The sequence below is a fragment of the Teleopsis dalmanni genome, chromosome 1, assembly GCF_002237135.1.
Source record: "Teleopsis dalmanni isolate 2A chromosome 1, ASM223713v2, whole genome shotgun sequence".
Classification (NCBI taxonomy): Eukaryota; Metazoa; Arthropoda; class Insecta; order Diptera; family Diopsidae; genus Teleopsis; species Teleopsis dalmanni.
In genome coordinates this window covers 67,121,816-67,138,842 of record NC_051846.1, presented here as the reverse complement: position 1 = coordinate 67,138,842, position 17,027 = coordinate 67,121,816, and the positions used below count along the sequence as shown (strand labels likewise).

General features: G+C 29.8%; 3 protein-coding genes across 8 annotated transcripts; 1 reads left to right on the top strand and 2 right to left on the bottom strand.

The window, feature by feature from the left end:
- Positions 1-9: 9 nt before the first annotated feature.
- LOC119674494 lies at positions 10-9,482 on the bottom strand. 5 transcript variants are annotated; one of them, XM_038085634.1, is made up of 5 exons: positions 9,228-9,482; positions 9,070-9,163; positions 8,756-8,849; positions 2,866-3,962; positions 10-513 (listed from the first exon to the last, which is right to left on the bottom strand). In XM_038085634.1, the coding sequence occupies exons 4-5, from the start codon at positions 3,958-3,960 to the stop codon at positions 394-396; spliced, it is 1,215 nt and encodes a 404-aa protein (XP_037941562.1). In that variant the 5' UTR covers positions 3,961-3,962; positions 8,756-8,849; positions 9,070-9,163; positions 9,228-9,482; the 3' UTR covers positions 10-393. The 5 variants fall into 5 exon arrangements, with proteins under 5 accessions (XP_037941562.1, XP_037941584.1, XP_037941578.1 ...); XM_038085656.1 differs by lacking the exon at positions 8,756-8,849; XM_038085650.1 differs by lacking the exons at positions 9,070-9,163; positions 9,228-9,482 and adding an exon at positions 8,913-9,036.
- On the top strand, positions 6,850-11,989 carry LOC119674538 (short transmembrane mitochondrial protein 1). Of its 2 annotated transcripts, XM_038085685.1 has the most exons (5): positions 6,850-6,948; positions 7,282-7,325; positions 9,781-9,834; positions 9,901-9,971; positions 11,865-11,989. In XM_038085685.1, coding segments are annotated over exons 1-5 (231 nt in total). In that variant the 5' UTR covers positions 6,850-6,947; the 3' UTR covers positions 11,926-11,989. The 2 variants fall into 2 exon arrangements, with proteins under 2 accessions (XP_037941613.1, XP_037941621.1); XM_038085693.1 differs by lacking the exons at positions 6,850-6,948; positions 7,282-7,325 and adding an exon at positions 9,611-9,700.
- Positions 11,990-12,011: 22 nt separating this feature from the next.
- On the bottom strand, positions 12,012-12,701 carry LOC119674527 (ER membrane protein complex subunit 4). The gene is made up of 3 exons (XM_038085674.1): positions 12,646-12,701; positions 12,438-12,567; positions 12,012-12,361 (listed from the first exon to the last, which is right to left on the bottom strand). The coding sequence occupies exons 1-3, from the start codon at positions 12,699-12,701 to the stop codon at positions 12,047-12,049; spliced, it is 501 nt and encodes a 166-aa protein (XP_037941602.1). The 3' UTR covers positions 12,012-12,046.
- Between the last annotated feature and the right edge of the window lie 4,326 nt (positions 12,702-17,027).

The window sequence follows — 17,027 nt, the reverse complement described above, 5'->3', positions numbered from 1 at the left end:
ATTGTTTAAATCTTATTTTTTTGGCAACAACAATTACACAAAATCAAGGGAATATATCTCAATAAACTGATAAGTGACGAATGAAGTGATGAATATCATTAGTATATAAATTTTGATCGCTAAAACTCAAATTCATATAATTTTTTTTATTTATTTTTAGTTGTAATATACTAAACGGTAGGTCCGTTAACAAATAATTTCTTTTACTACATATATTTTTGGATTATAAAACATATTTGATAAAATTTGTATCCTCACATATTTTTAGGACTTTTGTTTTTAATAAAATTTATAATTTTCACTTAATAGTTTTGTGCAACTATATAAAAATTGTTGTTATAATAATATTAAATATGATTTTTTAAAATGACGTTAGAGTCCATTGATTAACAATTAAGTAAGTTCATCTTCTTGTACATCTGGTTCCCATTCGCAGTACATTGCAGGCTCTGTTAGTTCTTGCTTAATATACGTAAATGAAATTTGCAACATTGGTGACAAGTCCTCGATTTTCTGCAGAAATGAAATTGCACATACATATATAAAAAAGTATATAATATCTCAATTTAAATATTATTCAAAGATTATCAAGATTTGCTTATTTTTTTTTTTAATAATTTTTTTTCGAAAATTTCTGTTGAAACTTATTTTGGCGAAATATTTAAAAAAAAAATTGTCTGTTATTAAAAAAAAGTTATTCGGTTACCCTATGCACAGTGGTGGTGTTAGCAGTCGGTGCCTATAGAGGCCTCATGTATATATTAATAACAAATTCTGCAGTACATAGCATCTAACATGGCATCTGATAGAGCTTTAAAAGTTATGTACGGTTATATATAGTACAACTTATTATAATATTATAGTGTCTACAATATTATAATCTATATCGTTACATTGACTTTAAAGAAACATTGAAGTTAGAGAAGAAAGAGATTATCAAATACCACAAAAGTATAATTAGGGTAGCAATGGAAAAAGTAGTAAGCGATAATAACATGAATCTGGGATTAGATTGAAAACTGATTTGGTTCTTAGTTAAGAAACACAATTTTATTTAAATCCATCAAACTGATAGATGGCGTCGTGAGTCCTAGACCTGTCGTTGAGGCGCATGCTAAGTTTATATATGTTAAGTAACTGTTTATATGTTGCTACGCCCTAAGTTGGATTGTGGCACGGTGTCATTCACAGATTGTTCATCAAGTTATAAATTTCTTCAGCATTCGATCAAATGAAGAATGGTCACCATTCTTGATATACTTAAAATCCATAACGGTTATGTCTGTATTGGGTTTTAAAATAGAACAACAAATCAGAAAATGTTTCTTATCTTTGTTATTATAACTATCCCAAAGAACTCGAGGCTTTTGAGGGTTTTCGCAACGAAAATTATATTGATCACCAAATCCCTCTAATGTATCAAACAATTGTAAAAATGTCTATAATTCAAATTTTAATGTTTTCTTCAGTACAATATAAAAATGGGGTTACTTCAATCTTGAAAAGCTTAAACCTAGCTAGATTATAATGTTAAACGCTGAAAACAATTTAATTCTAAACCCAAAATATACTACGTATCGGTAAGATATTCGATGTAACTTGTAAGAAGCGCTGCCAAACACCTTCCCAACAAATATTATCGTTAAAGACGAAAATACAATATTTTACGGATGGATGATGGTAATAGCTCGGAACGGCATTTAAGGAAGTCTTCTTTATAGAATAGGTACATGGTTGTTCGAAAATAAATATAACCGTTTCTATGAATTTAATTTACTGGGTGAAAGGAGTATAAATAAATTTTAACTCATCCCCAGAAACATGCTAGGTTTTAGAACAGAAGAGAAGTAGAAACGTGATTATAAGTAATAAATGCTTACAAAAGAGATTTACTAAATGAAAAATATATTTTATCATTGCGCTTTTATTATCTTATCTTATACATGTATATGTTATTGGTTGATGTTATGTTATTGGTTGAACAAAGAATGCAATCTGCAATCAATAGTAATTTAGATATTTCACTCTTTTGGAATATAGTTTCTTAATCTATCGTAACTACATTTCTCTCAAATTATCAAGTGTATGGTTTTAAAAAAACTAAGAGCCTTTAAATCACAGAGACTACGAAGACAACTTTAAAGTCTAATAAGAAGTACGAAAATGTAAGTATAAAAGTGACTTTTTGGAGCAATAATTAGTGCTATATATATGTTATATTAGAGCAATGAATATCTCCAAATCTCTCTGTTCTTATTAAATATAATATTTTTTTTAGATAAATGTATAAGAAGATATACTAAGCAATTAGAATGATGCAATGAGTTTTTAAAGAATCTAATTGTAGATATTTTATTTCTAAAAGAATATCTTAAAAAAATAATGTGAAAAAAAGGAAAGCGCAAGACTCTTTAACATTATAAGAATATATTCCATGCTTTGTCAATACTTGTAGCAACACTGAGTTTGTCCATAGAAAATAGATTAACTTTATACTGGCATTTTACCCTTAGGCAGGTGTATGGTGATACATATGGGGACAGGGGAAGATAATCAAAATGTTTGAGGGCAGGTACATGTTCTAGTTACATACGTAGTAAAAATAAATAGTTAATATAGGGTAACTCTTGAGCTGAGCACAATTTGTCTCACAATTGACTATGGGACATCAAGACGGCAAACTTGATTTTTCGCATCCGATAAAATGTAGGGCATTGTTATTCTAATACATCTCACAGCGAACAAATACACTATATAGCATTGGACATAAAAAATTATATGGTCGATAGAAAACAGACACTTTCACTTTCAGTAAAAACACAGAAAAAAATGGTAAGAAAATCAAATTTACAGAAAAATACTTACTTCAATTGTGTACTTATTAATGGGCGTTCTTGCGCAATATACTTTCAGAGGCTTTGGACGATATGTAGTACGAAGAAAATTATTCAAGGCGTTAATGAACGTTTTACTTATTGTCGTTTCGGATACATTCAAAACCTCTAAATGTTTGCAGTATTTCACAAAATGTAAGAGGCCATATTCGGTGTTTATTCGGCAACGGTTGTAGTAAAGTTCCCGTAAATTGCTTAGCTTTTGAGCAAGTTCTTTCATCTCAGATTCTTCCAGTTCATAGTAATATAAACTTAACTTCTCCAAATTATACATGTTTGGAAGTATGCAAAGAACAGGTATTCTGGGCCAGATAGAGTTGTTTATAATAATTGTTTTCATTTCTTTACCAAAGTAAAACGCCAAATGCTTCAATATGTAATCAGCGTCCCATCCTATATATGATGTGATTTTTCTTAAGTTCACCAAAGTTGGCAAAACATGAACAATGTCATATAAGTAGTACTCATTCATTACAATTTCTTCTAGAGTAACACATTTTTTTAAATGTCTTAAAGCTTTACGAAGTCTTAAACAACCATTGGTAGCCTCAAATCTCTTCAGTTTCAAATTCTTAAATATTGATGAGCAATACTTTGGTTCCAAGTTAGAACATTTTAATTTTAAATCAGTTAAGCTTTTCAATGAACTAATATACTTTCCAGTAATAGAACTTTCTATATAAAGCTTTGTTAGATGTGGGAAACAAATAGCAAGCGTTTTTGTCAACCGATCCGATGGTTCTTCCGAAAACTCGGTGCAGCAAGATAATTCTAATACTTGAGGAAAATAGTACTTCTTTAAACTTTCTATATTTCTTTCACTTAATTGTATGAATTCAGCTTTTTTAAGATTAAACTGTACTTCAAATAAGTATTTCTCAAATTTTTTTGTGTCAATTTTTAACTGATCGAACATATGACACCGAAGTATGGATGCTGTACGGCGACGCCACATTCCCCTCAAAATAACTTCAAATCTAGTGCACACTGCTATGTTTGCAATTTGCTCTTCCGTATTGAGGTGTTTGAAAATTTCCTCAAGGCAATCATCATTTAATAACTCCATTTCTAAAGCGTAAATATATAACATACAAACAATTTAAGATTATAACAACATTAATAACGTAACATAATAAATATAAGTAACAATTAATAATAATTCTGTAGGTGTTTGATGAAATTTAAACCGAACAAATATAATCCATAGAAAAGAACATACATACTCTCAGTGAATATCCGTACATCACGATGAACAAGACAAAATAAGGCAAATTCATCCAAAACTGGAACCCCATAATAAAGACAAATAAAACTAATGTAGCGACAATGAATACTTATACTGCCAAGAGTGTAGATCTATAGATATTATTACTATTGATTATTTTAGACAGTGATGGGATAGTGCAATGCACTTGCATTTAAACAGAACCTTAATCGCAGCAAGTGCCAATTCATTAATCATTTCTTTCAAGTAATATTAGAAACGGAAACGTCAAGTAGTTTAGTCAGCAATCATTATACGGTTACAGGACGCAACGTGCTTGTAATTTGAACCCATTTAAAACACAACAAGTTCACATATTTAAACGAAATGGTCCTACGCTGATACGCCAAATTAAGTTGCTATGAGTAATACTGCAAATCGCAAAACCATAAACCTCAAGAAATAACGTATTGACAATGTAACAGTCATTCGCGTATTGAATCTATTAGTAGCATACCTCAGATAGGACAACTCCTAGGCATAATGTCAAAATATCGAAGATTTGTGTCCGACTTTGCCAACATACCATATTCTTATTAAGCCTGTTCAGATAAGGTAATACCATCAAGGATCGCAAAAAAAAAGACGCCCCTTTTCATCTTCATGAACTTTAGTCGAAAGTTTTGTCTTCAAACACGACCAATGAAAAAACAACATCAGATCTTAACTGATCAACAACGCTGAAAGAGTAATAGCATTTGCAAGTTGACATTTGACATTCAAGGGGATTAAATAATCTGCCATAGATTAAAAATGCCTTTGAATAAATGTCTACTAACAAAGATTCGAGGAAGTAAACCACAATAAATGTTGTGGACTACTTTTCTATTAACAAGCAGGAAATTAGTTGATGATTCACGAAATAGTATAAAGAAGAAAATTACAGAACACAACAGAAGATTTCGAATAATAAGTTTTTATTCACAATCAAAAAGAAATCATGATCAAAGTTTAGATAAATAATAGTAGACGTAGCCTAGGAAGTAATTTTGGTCACCTATAGATTTGGTCGATGTAAAGTTTTTCAATGAGATATATGCGGATTGAGTATGACAGTGACTAAACAGGTTCTTGAAATTGCAGAAAGTTCAATCTATACCAAAAACCGCAGTTGATAACGTCTCTAAAGCAATTAGGAAATGAGTGCTATCATGATTTGTAATGCAAAATATATTATCACAAATAATGGGTTTCTATTTAAAAGTAGCATTTTAAAAGCATGGTTAGGATTAATTCTCTGTCTATCTTCTTTATGACCATGCTTTCTAGATAAACCGTGCCACTAGGTATTAAACTTCATGCTCTCAACTCTCTTCCTTGTTTACTCGAATCAAGTTTTTACACATTACTATGGAAATCTTCTAAAAATGTGGTTTTAATGGATTCAAGTCTCACACAGTGGCTTTCGATGCCTTTCATCTACAGCAAAAAAAGTATGGTTTGGAAGAGTAGACAACAAGCACTTTATATTTTTTATACTCCTCGATTAATCCCTACGATGTGCATAAATACTGGGGGAATACTGGGGAAATTTTAAAATTGGTATTGGATGAAATGAGCTGAGAACCACTGTATATTGACCATATAAAAGAGATTTGTACATTATAAATATAGGGAATTAATATCCCCTACAACTATATCTATAATTAGGTATTACTTCTTAAAATTCTTAAGTTAAGAGAAGTTGAAATAGGTGCTGATCCTTTAGGCCAGGCGGTCCAGATCAGATGCGATCGCGGGCCAATACAAATTACTGTACAGATTGGAGGGCCGCAGAAATAAATACATACATACGTTAATAGTTATTATAAATACGGTTATAATGTTAAATCTAGTTTTTTATCATAAAAATAAAGTATTGTGGTTTTACCAGCACACCAAAATAATATTTGAGTAATTGCAGTAGACTAAAAACATGTCGCGAACCGCATAAACATTAGCCACGGGCCGTACTTTGGATAGCCCTGATTTAGGCGATATTTTTTTGTTATAAAAACAGCGATGCATCACATTAAGCTGTGCGGTGTAGGTTTTTTGATAGAATCAGCGGCTTGTTGATAGATATAAACATTGGTAGGAACATTTTTAAGAGAACAAAATATATTATCTTATAAATACAGAATAAAAATATATCCTATAGGTTGCAACAAATTTATCGACTTCCCAAAAGTACATTTCTTTTGTGAAGTTATTCATTAAAGATTTAACCCATTTTAAAAATCTACTAGATTTTTTATTTTTTACCAAAACAGTAGGAAATTAAGCATAGCCTCTAACTTTATGCTGCTACAGCTGTTATTTTACGAATTTTTATTTGTTGCTTTTATTGTGCATTTTGTTTACAAACAATGCATTTTTGGCTTTCAATAAACCGGTCATTTTGACCGGTGCTTACATACCAATTCTGTTAAATAGTTAAAATAAGACTACATATCTGAACAACTATTATTATTATTCATACGTCAATATGACTAATAATTAATAAATGTTAATGTTAAATGTTATTAATATTTTTATAAACATTTTTTTGTTTGATTATAATCCTGCTAGTCTTACATACTTGTGCCTTCGTTAAGAAACATTTTAAAAACGAATATATGTACATATGTAAAAATAAATATGACGTAACATAATGTTTTTATGTTTAAAAATACCTTATTATTTAGCACATTTGTTGTTTAGCCAGTTTGCATATTTTAATTGTTAGGATTAGTTCGGTTTTGCACATAGTGTGAATTTCTTAAGGGGCGACATATAATATCTTAGAGTGGTGAATTATTTAACAGATAAGTAAATAAACTTTAACATCTTTTATTCTGTTAATTTCATATCTTTTCGTTAGTTATTCGAATAAAAAATAATTAAATATTAAAGAAAATAAATTTTATATTATTTAGTGAAGTTAAAGTTCTTTATTACCTAATTAATTAAAAATTTATGAAAGAATAGTGAAAAGAGAAAATGTCAAAAATGTATAATTCTTCTTTGTTATACGCGTATATTCGTGGTAGTATTAAGTGTAGCTATCTCGCTTTCACATTTGTGCTATTCTTACATGCTATTAAAAAAATTTCATGGTGAAGTTTTAATTTTTGTTTTTATTTAATAATATTAAAATTATAGTGGCTATAGACGGCTTTGGTGTATACGATGTCCTGAAATTTGTGGTAAAGTATTTACAAATTTTATATGTTTTCTATGTAAATAATTTTTCTGTTTTTATAATTAGGTCTAATTGAACTTGTGCAGTTAAGTGTAAAGTGTTTGAATAAAATAATTTAATACGTGCTTATTAGCACCAATTTCAAAATAACAACTCATTCAGTAACTTGTATATATAAGATTAATTTTAATTATTCGCTACAATTATTATACAACATTTTGTCCAAAACTATGAGATTTATAAGTAAAATGATCCTGACCGCGAAAAGTGCTAACAAACCTTTCTCATGCAACGCGGCATACATCCGTATATATGTATATATGCTAAATTTATTGACTACTAAATGCACACTATCCAAAACTATGAGATTTATAAGTATAATGATCCTGACTCTGAAAAGTGCTAGCAAACCTTTCTCATGCAACGCGTCATACATCCATATATATGTATATATGATAAATTTATTGACTACTAAATGCACACTATCGGTTCAAACACCTTTGCTAATTGTTGATTATTATAAATTATAATTGTCCATAGATTGTAAGCTCTATCCAACTATAATTATTAATGTCAATTTATGCATTGCTAGGCACAACAAAAAATATATTAAGCTTAAAACTAAGATTTATTTTGCACGAAAAATTGGCATAAATCTCTATACTCAACAAAAATCTGTATATCTCTATAAAAAAAATATTTACATTGTTAAAGTTTTGTAAAACATTTCTTTTACATAAAGTTTTGTGTTAATTTTTCGTGTGAATTCGATGTTAGAACTATGGTTTAGAAATAATTCTTACATATCATATCTCAACGAAAATTTACTGACAAGACTTTTTTATTAGACAGATTTTGTTTAATAACTTAATTTGGGTGTGCCTTCACTTGAAGAGTGTGACTTGCCTTTTAGTTGCTATTTTTGATCGTAGCAATACATATCCTTAATAGTTGCGAAATACACATACCAAACTTACAAATAAAAAAAACACTTTAATTTCGTCACTTTTAATACAGCTGACCCTTTTCTGCAACTTACCACCTCTTTAGAAGTGATTTCTTCAACTCACGTAGCTTAAAAATATTTACCGATTCAATGATCGTAAGTTCGTTCGGACACACGACATATTAACTATTTTTTATTAGACAAATCGTACATAACTTATCTTGGGTGTGGCCTTGATTTGAAGAGTGTGACTTACCTTTTAGTAAGTCTATTTTTGATAGAAGTAATCCTTAGTAGTTGGAAAATACACCTACCAAACTTACAAATAAAAAAAGGTTTTCAATTTCGTCACTAATTTATCGCCTTGATTGAAGTAATTCTTTCAACTTACACAACTTAAAATTTTTCACCGACGCACTTAATCAATAATCGTTTGAAAACGACGTATTAACTATTTTTCATTTGTTAAAACTTACACAACAACTTACCTTGGATCTCGACTCAACTTGAAAAGTATGACTTTCCTTTTAGCTGCTCGTTTACAGTAATATATGGTATACTCTTAGTAGTTGCGAAATACACCTACCAAAGTCACAAATAAAAAAAATTAGTTTATTAAATTCATCAATTCTAATACAACTGAACCTCTTCTGCAGCTTTTCACCTCTTATAAAATGATTCTTTAACTTACGCAGCTTATAACTATTCACCGAATAGTCTACTACTCAAAGAATCTTTCGTTCAGTTCGTTAAAAAATCATGTATTAACTATTTTTTATTAAACAAATCTTACATTACTTACAGTGGGTATGGATTCAACATAAAAAGTGTGCCTTTCCTTTTAGCTGCTATTTTTGGTAGCAATAAAATATATCCTTAGTAATTGCGAAATAAATCTGTCAAAGTCAAAGCTATTAATTTCATCACTTTTAATATAACAGAACCTGAACTGCAGCTTACCAATTCTTATGAAGTGATTCCTTCCACTCACGCAGCTTAAAACTATTCAACGACGCACTACCCCAATAATCGTTCGTTAAGTTCATGCAAAACTACCGTTTATGATTATTCATTAATGAACACTGTCACGGGTGTATTTAAATGTATCAGCTGTCTAAAATGTTAATCTATGGATAATAAGCTCTTTATTTCGAGGAACTGCACTTGATATCCCCACACACCTTTTAAAATTTTATTAGACTGCAAAGTATTTAATTAACGACGAAACTAAACTTTATATTAAAAAAAAATATGTTTTCTATTTGGTTTTATTTTAACTTAGTAGGTTTATATAAACTAAATAAGTATGTGTTTAAATTAAGAAGAAAATATAAATGTTTTTAATGTAATTCTAAAGTTTCCGTTAATTTTTGTTATTCGTTTTGTACTTGGGTCTTTTAAAGTATTCCATAATGGGTTTCATTTTACCAGTAGTTAGTATTGTTTTTTTTTTCTTGTAAATGACTGTCCTTAAATTTTTTAATTTATAATATTATTTTATTTTATTTCGCAGATAACTTTTAGTGCTGGAATCTATACCGGTGTCTACATAAGCCAGAACTATGACGTAAGCTTTTCTATAAATATTTTCTTAAATATAAGTAAGAAAAAAAATTTTTTTAATTTCTTTTAGGTACCACGGGTAGACCAACCTTCAAAATTTATTGAAAGGATCAAGGAAATTGCCAATGATCACAAGAAAAAGTAATTTTATGGAGAAACCGTTTATTTTAAGCATTGTTAAGAATATGAAATACAACTCATTAACATCATGTGCTTTACATTGAATTTCTTGGCGAGATTACTGAGATTATGATTACTGTCATTAAAGTCACGTCAGTGAGAACATAATATAGCCTAGTATTTTCCAAACGAAATATGTGTTATAGGCAGAGATGAGATAAAATACTTTAAAAGACCCAAAATGTGTAAATTATAGTCTAATTTAATTCATATAATTCATTTATAATTTATAAATGAATTAATAAAATATGAAAATAATTTCCACCTGATTCGTCCAAAATCATAACAGTCAATCAAATGAAACCCTTACTAGACGGTTGGCAGTTGTGGAAAAATTCATTTCATTTGCAATATTCATTTTACACTTAACGAATAAATCACAACAATAAAAATATTTTAAACTAACATTCATTCTAATTTTATTACTATCAGCATGCACACTCAATATATTGATATATGTATATATATTAATCATAATCATAATAAGAAACTCAACTTGCTTAACAGAAATAAGATATTTACTGTTGTTGCTTATCAGATAAATATTAAAACAGGTCTCTGTTCATTCTACATAAGTTTGTATTAAAAAAAAATTAATGACCATCTGGAATTCTATGCAAAACTATATACGAAAATAGAAATCTAATAAATTGTATTCAAACTTGTATTTGCAGTTCTTTTGATATATAAAATTGAGCCTTTATATGCGGAAACCATACTGATCATTTTACGAATCGCCACAATATTTGTATAGTAGAAAGGATATCCTTAGCCACTGTTAGTTTTAGCTTGACTAACGCGAATGCATGGGTGTCCCCTGTGTGTTATCGAAAGCCGGGTGGACTTAATAATAAAATATTAATCATTAGTATTACTTTATATTCATAAATGCGAGGTGTACAGGGCTATCATATGAATACACTGCATTTTTAGTTATAAAAGTAAAACTGTTTTAAGTGAAAGTTTTAATTAAAACGAAATATTGCTTATTAAAACTGCAGCAACATATTTTTTTAAAAGTTTTTTGTACGTACAGAATTAAAAAAAAATGCTTGGTTGTCATACAAATAGAATTAGGTATAGTTTTAGAAATATTTTTAGTTTGAAATTCTAGTGGTTTTAGTGCCTCGATATACAAGACTTTTTCTACTGTTTTAAAACGGTTTTATAACACTTTTCGTACAGTTTAGTGAGTTTTTAAAATGTAAAGAAATGGTTTTGAAGTAGTTAAAATACGAGGTGACATCAATATATTAAAAAATTATTTAAATTAAATCGATCCTTTTCTTACACTCAACAAAAACGGTTTTTAGGTAATTTTTAATGTGAGAAAGTCAGCTAAAAATAAATATTTTTGGTCAACAAGTGCATGAAATGGCCATTTAAAACCAAAATAATACTCAAAATATGTACTTATACAGTAGGTTTTACAGTTATAAGTACACAATTAAGATGTTTTTATAAAATTTGGATTAAATGAAGTGCCTAATTTGGATATATATACTCCTCTTAAAATTTAAACCTTTTTAAACGTATATTACCTTTATCGAAAAAAGTTCAATGGCAATAAAATTTTAAATATTGATTTAAAAATAATCAGAGATTTACATTTAGCATTAATTATTGTGATTTCGAGTATAAAAATGTTTTATCACAAAATTGCTAACATATGATAGCTGTTCATCATTTTTTAACTATTATTATTATTATATCATTTCGAGTTGTTCAACCTACGCATGCTTTATAACATCAGAATACCTTAAATACTAATGAACATTTACTTATCTTTACTAATACAAATAAAATTTGAATCTATAAGTATTAATAGTCAAAAATTATTTCTTATAATTTCAGGACACCTGCGGAGCAGTTAATGTACGATTTAAAAAAAGAGGCTAAAAAAGTAGTACAATAAATTGCAATTAAAACTACTTCAATTTATTAAATTTAAATTATTCTGTTTAAAAATTATGCTAATGTTTCTTAAATAGAATTTTGTAATTTTTACTATTTGTTTTACTTTATTAATTTCGAATTCATATAAACGAAACACCTCCACCATAATACTCGAGACGAGTTTGCGGCTCTACAAAAGCTAGCCAATCCGAAGAATGTGTCGGTAACAAGCCCATACTATGACATTTATATAAAGCTAATGCAACATTTGCCAAGTTTCCCAAAAAGTAAACCAACTTCTGCCCACTACCCTGTGCCCCATCAGCCATTTTAGAAGTTACTTGTGTAGATAGCATTGCCTTAATTGGTCTAATCAGCATCATTCCAACCATCATTATTGGAAATATAGATATAGAGTTTCCGGACATATACATAATAAATAGGTTCATAGGTATCTGTAGGTTGAAAAAAAAAAAATTATTATTATTAATAACGTGAAAAAGAGCTTTGTCATTTTTTCTTTTTATATACTTGTTTCAGAGGTGCTAGTGCGAGATCCCATGATTTTTTAATAACTAAACGCTGGTCACGTACTATTTCCGTTTGATTAACCAATGTTGACGGATTATATCCTGGTGGTGAGGGTAAATCATCACTTTTGCTAATAGAATTTTAAAAATATATTAATTTAGGTTAAGTTTTCACAGCTTTGACACATTAATTAATGTATAATTATTACTTCGTATTAAAATTAAGTGCCCATTTGTTTTTCTTATTAGCTTGCTTTGAAGACATTTTATTGCAATTAAATTTAAGGAATAATGATTTTAATATGTAATTTTTTCTGAGATAAAAAATAGTAAAACAAAATTTACAATTGACAAAAATTTTTGACTGAGGTGAAAATAATTTGACTTCTTAATTCATGACAAGCGAATGACAGCGAAATTGAACATTTTGTACAGCGGCTGTAATTTCTTTAATACAGTGGCTAAATAAATAAACATTACATATAAAATATAAATGACAATTTGCTATAGCAGAGGTTTATATTAAGGAAAAGAACATTTTTGAAAAAAATTAACATTTTCATAACAAATTCTATTATTTCCAGTTGTTTCAGCATCCATGGCACCTAAAAGCAAATTCCAATCCTAATAAATTTAATTTTCAATTTGTTCACCACATCACACTTTTTTCACCAATATTTGCTTTAAACTCCTAAAAAAAAAATATTTAATTTATTTCGTATAGAGAGAGATTGTTGACTAATTACACCACACCAAGAACTACCAGAATAATCACAATTGATCTCTTCGGTTGCAGGCTACTATTTTCTCTTCGAATAACAATCTATTCGAAGACAGTTTTTATTGATTTAATAAAAACATACATATTTAAAACCAAATATTTTCAATTCATGTAATATATTTTACTTTTTCTGGCATGATGGCCTAATAGTCAAATTGGCCCGTTTTGGGATCCCTAGTGGTTTGACTGAAATCATTGGTAGCTTTCTGCAAGAAAGGTAGTTCCGTACTAAAATTAACAGCACTCTTTCGTCCGCCCGATCAATAGTAGCAGGTGTACCTCAAGGGTCGCCTTTGTCTCCCACATTGTTTAATGTCATCCCCACTTTAAGTCCCACGTCAATGGCGCTTTGCACAGACGTGCTTGATCTACTCGAATCGGGATGCCATTAATGTAAGCAACACTTTACAGGGAAATATAGACCTAATGGTGGAATACTTCCAAAAATGGAAGATTAGAATTAATAATGACAAAACCAAGGCTATATTTATAACTCGAAAAGGAAGACAGCATCCTCCAAGAGTGAGCGTTTGTGACACGGAGATACGGTGGGAGGATAGCATAAAATATCTGGGGGTCACTTTTGATAAACGGTTCAATTGGGTTAAACATTTGAAATACAAACGGAATAGCTGCTCTAAGATTCTACATTTATTAAAGCCGCTATTTAATAATTATCACTTCAACTTTAAAAACAGGAAGTTACTTTATACGCAAGTAATTAGACCTGCACTTCTGTACGGATGTGTTACATATAGCAAAGCCTCAAATACCACCTTAAAGCAATTACAAATAGCTCAAAACCTGGCCTTAAGAAAACTGTTTAAGATTCCATGGTACATTAGATCAACAGGCATACATAGAGATCTTAGGATTGACTCAGTAAAAAAATATATCAGAGACAGAGCTCTAAAATTATTCACTAAAGTTGACATGCTACTTAACCCCGCCCTAACAATCCTCAAATCCACTTCTGGATTCTCAGGAAGATATGCTGATTTAAGGTCCGTCATCAACTAAAAGACAAATAAATGATATGATTTCTTAGCCTAGTTAAAGTGTAGTGTGGGGTAGTGATAAGCCCCTCAGCCATTATAGAGTAAAAGTGCGTAGTAGCAAGAACAAGAAGAAGAAGACTTCTTTGCTAAATGAAGTTTTACTCAATGGTGCCTGTGATCAATTCGGTGGGTAATCCACTGAAAAAAGTATTCCATTGAAATATAATAATTAGTTTAGATGACTTTATAGAAGTATGGTTTGAAGCCCAGCTTATTTTCTGACGCAATATATTTTGCACTTAAACCTTTAATCGACCAGTTGCCATATTGAAGTTCCGTTAACCTCATGGGGCCATATCCACTTTAGTGGTTATAGAACTTTGCCAGTTCATTCAGGGATATCGGAAGCTTCTGTCTGACGGTTGCTTCACACTTTGTTGTGGTACGCCACATCTCCAACACACCCGAGCGCCATTAGGTATGCCCGGGCAACACTGATGGCTAGTCACTGGAAATTTTTTAAAACAACAACAAAATGTAAATAAGGAATGGCATACCTACTTCTAACATATTCAATGATAGTATCTCTCACCAGCCCTCGGTGGTTTCGCTTATTGTTGTTCTTTATATATGTACATGACGTAAGATACTCTGGCAGGGTTAAAAATAAGAAACAAAAGTTTCTGCAAATAAGAATATAATTTTTTTTATTAAAATTGTTTAATATTCGAAATACTCCCTTTCTGACTCGGTACATCGTCTTGCTCAGTCCAAAAGAATGTCCAAAAGTGTTTAGATCTTAAACTGACATATCGTCGAAGTCTTTTAAATGATCTCAACGCAAAAATAACGCTTTCATTAGAACACAGGATTATCTAATTACACATTAGATGAATACAGGATGTAACTGGCGTGTGATTATCGATAGATGGGCTAAGTATACTAACCACTTATTTAATCTGTCATGTTATTAACAAAAATCATTTTAAACTTGAATTGAATTGATGATAGTTTTTAACCAAGATTTCTTTATCGGATGCTTCCTTCTATAGTGGTAACCAAAACTTTCCTTAATTGATGCTCATTTTTACGTGAAGACTGACGTAAAACTGATGTAGAGATAAGATAAATGCACTATTATTGAATACGAGGAGTGGTCACCATGTAATTGACATTTATTGGCACAAAATATATACCTACTTTCAATAAGTATTTTTTAAAATGCTATGAAATTTTATCAGCAAATCACTAAAAGGTCTATGTTAATAACTTCTATAATTGCCAATATATAGCTCCCTCAAATAACTATCTATTTTTATAAAGTCCTGCTTATATAAGATAATTCGACTTTTCTAATAAAATGATTACTATTAAAAGAATCGTGTTGAAGTTTTTTATAAGAAAAAATATATGAGTCAATTTGGTTTTTAACCACTACGATTGATTGGGTCGGCCTACCATCATAACCATCACATGAATTTTTTTGACACTCAAGAATCGTTTTAATTTTTTTTAAAAAAACCATTATTTTGTTGTTCAGGTGAGCTTTGCTATACAAAGCGATCTCTACAACCCAATCTACGCTCTAAGAAAGAAGCCACTTCATCATTCAGTCTGAATAATGAGAGCAATATGAATTCTTTCACATGAATTTTATTATAAAACTAAAATATTACGTACAGTGCTTACTCGAAAACTTGAACTAATTTTGGTCAACAATTTTGTTCACGGTTTAAAGGATTGTTCTCTTTTTAGAGCTGTGAATGTTTAACAAAAAAATCATCACGTAATTCAGCGTTCTTGTAAGCTAGACTTCACGTCATTCAGCGTTCATGTAGTCAGTTTTTACGTAATTCAGCGTTCACATAAGCTAGTCTTCACGTAATCCAGTGTTCATGTAATTTGGTTTTTATGTAATTCAGCGTTCATGTCAGCTAGTCCGCACGGAATTCAGCGTTAATGTAAGCTAGAAAGCGTTCATGTAGTCAGTCTTTTCGTAATTCAGCGTTCATGTAAATAGTCTTCACGTAATTTAGCGTTCATGCTAGTCAGTCTCAACGTAATTCAGCGACTATGTAAGCTAGGCTTCTTGTAATTCAGGTTCCGCACGGAATTCAGCGTTCATGTAAGTCAGATTTTACGTAATCCAACGTTCATGTATGTAAGTCAGTCTTTTCGTAGTTCAGCGTTCATGTAAACTAGTCTTCACGTAATTTAGCGTTCATGTAAGTCAGTCTTTTCGTAATTCAGCGTTCATGTAAACTAGTCTTAACGTAATTTAGCGTTCATATTAGTCAATCTCTACGTAATTCAGCGACTATGTAAGCTAAGCTTCTTGTAATTCAGCGTTCATGCAAGTCAGTTTTCACGTGATTCAGCGTTCATGTAAATCAGTTTTTTCAGCGGTTATGTTAGTCAGTTTTCAAGTATGCGATGAAGCACTGTATATTATGTATTTATTGGACTGATATTGACATCTTAAGAAAGCAAATAATCTTACGTAAATTTTTCAATTTTTTACGCAATTTTTTATTAATTTTATGCAATTTTCTTTTTTTACATGATTTTTTTTAAATATATTACATCATCATATGCTATAAATTGCGGTGCCTTTTTGTTTTATATATTGAAATTAATATTAAATGAGTTTTTTACTTTTATATTTTACTTTATTTTATATAAGAGGAATTTCTTTTTATATATAAACTGCTTAAACACGTATGAAGTTAAATAATTCAAATTAAAACCATTAAATTAATTATAAGTTCTTTTATGTTTTTAAATGTTTATGCACAAAAAGTACAATTACCCA

Coding starts and splice junctions, on each gene's coding strand:
- LOC119674494 (XM_038085634.1), bottom strand. CDS start 3,960: ATGGAGTTATTAAATGATGATTGCCTTGAGGAAATTTTCAAACACCTC. Junction 514..2,865: donor TTAATAAGTACACAATTGAA/GTAAGTATTTTT, acceptor TCATTTCTGCAG/AAAATCGAGGACTTGTCACC.
- LOC119674538 (XM_038085685.1), top strand. Junction 9,835..9,900: donor ACATAAGCCAGAACTATGAC/GTAAGCTTTTCT, acceptor AATTTCTTTTAG/GTACCACGGGTAGACCAACC. Junction 9,972..11,864: donor GCCAATGATCACAAGAAAAA/GTAATTTTATGG, acceptor TTATAATTTCAG/GACACCTGCGGAGCAGTTAA.
- LOC119674527 (XM_038085674.1), bottom strand. CDS start 12,701: ATGTCTTCAAAGCAAGCTAATAAGAAAAACAAATGGGCACTTAATTTT. Junction 12,568..12,645: donor GCACTTAATTTTAATACGAA/GTAATAATTATA, acceptor AAATTCTATTAG/CAAAAGTGATGATTTACCCT. Junction 12,362..12,437: donor CACTAGCACCTCTGAAACAA/GTATATAAAAAG, acceptor TTCAACCTACAG/ATACCTATGAACCTATTTAT.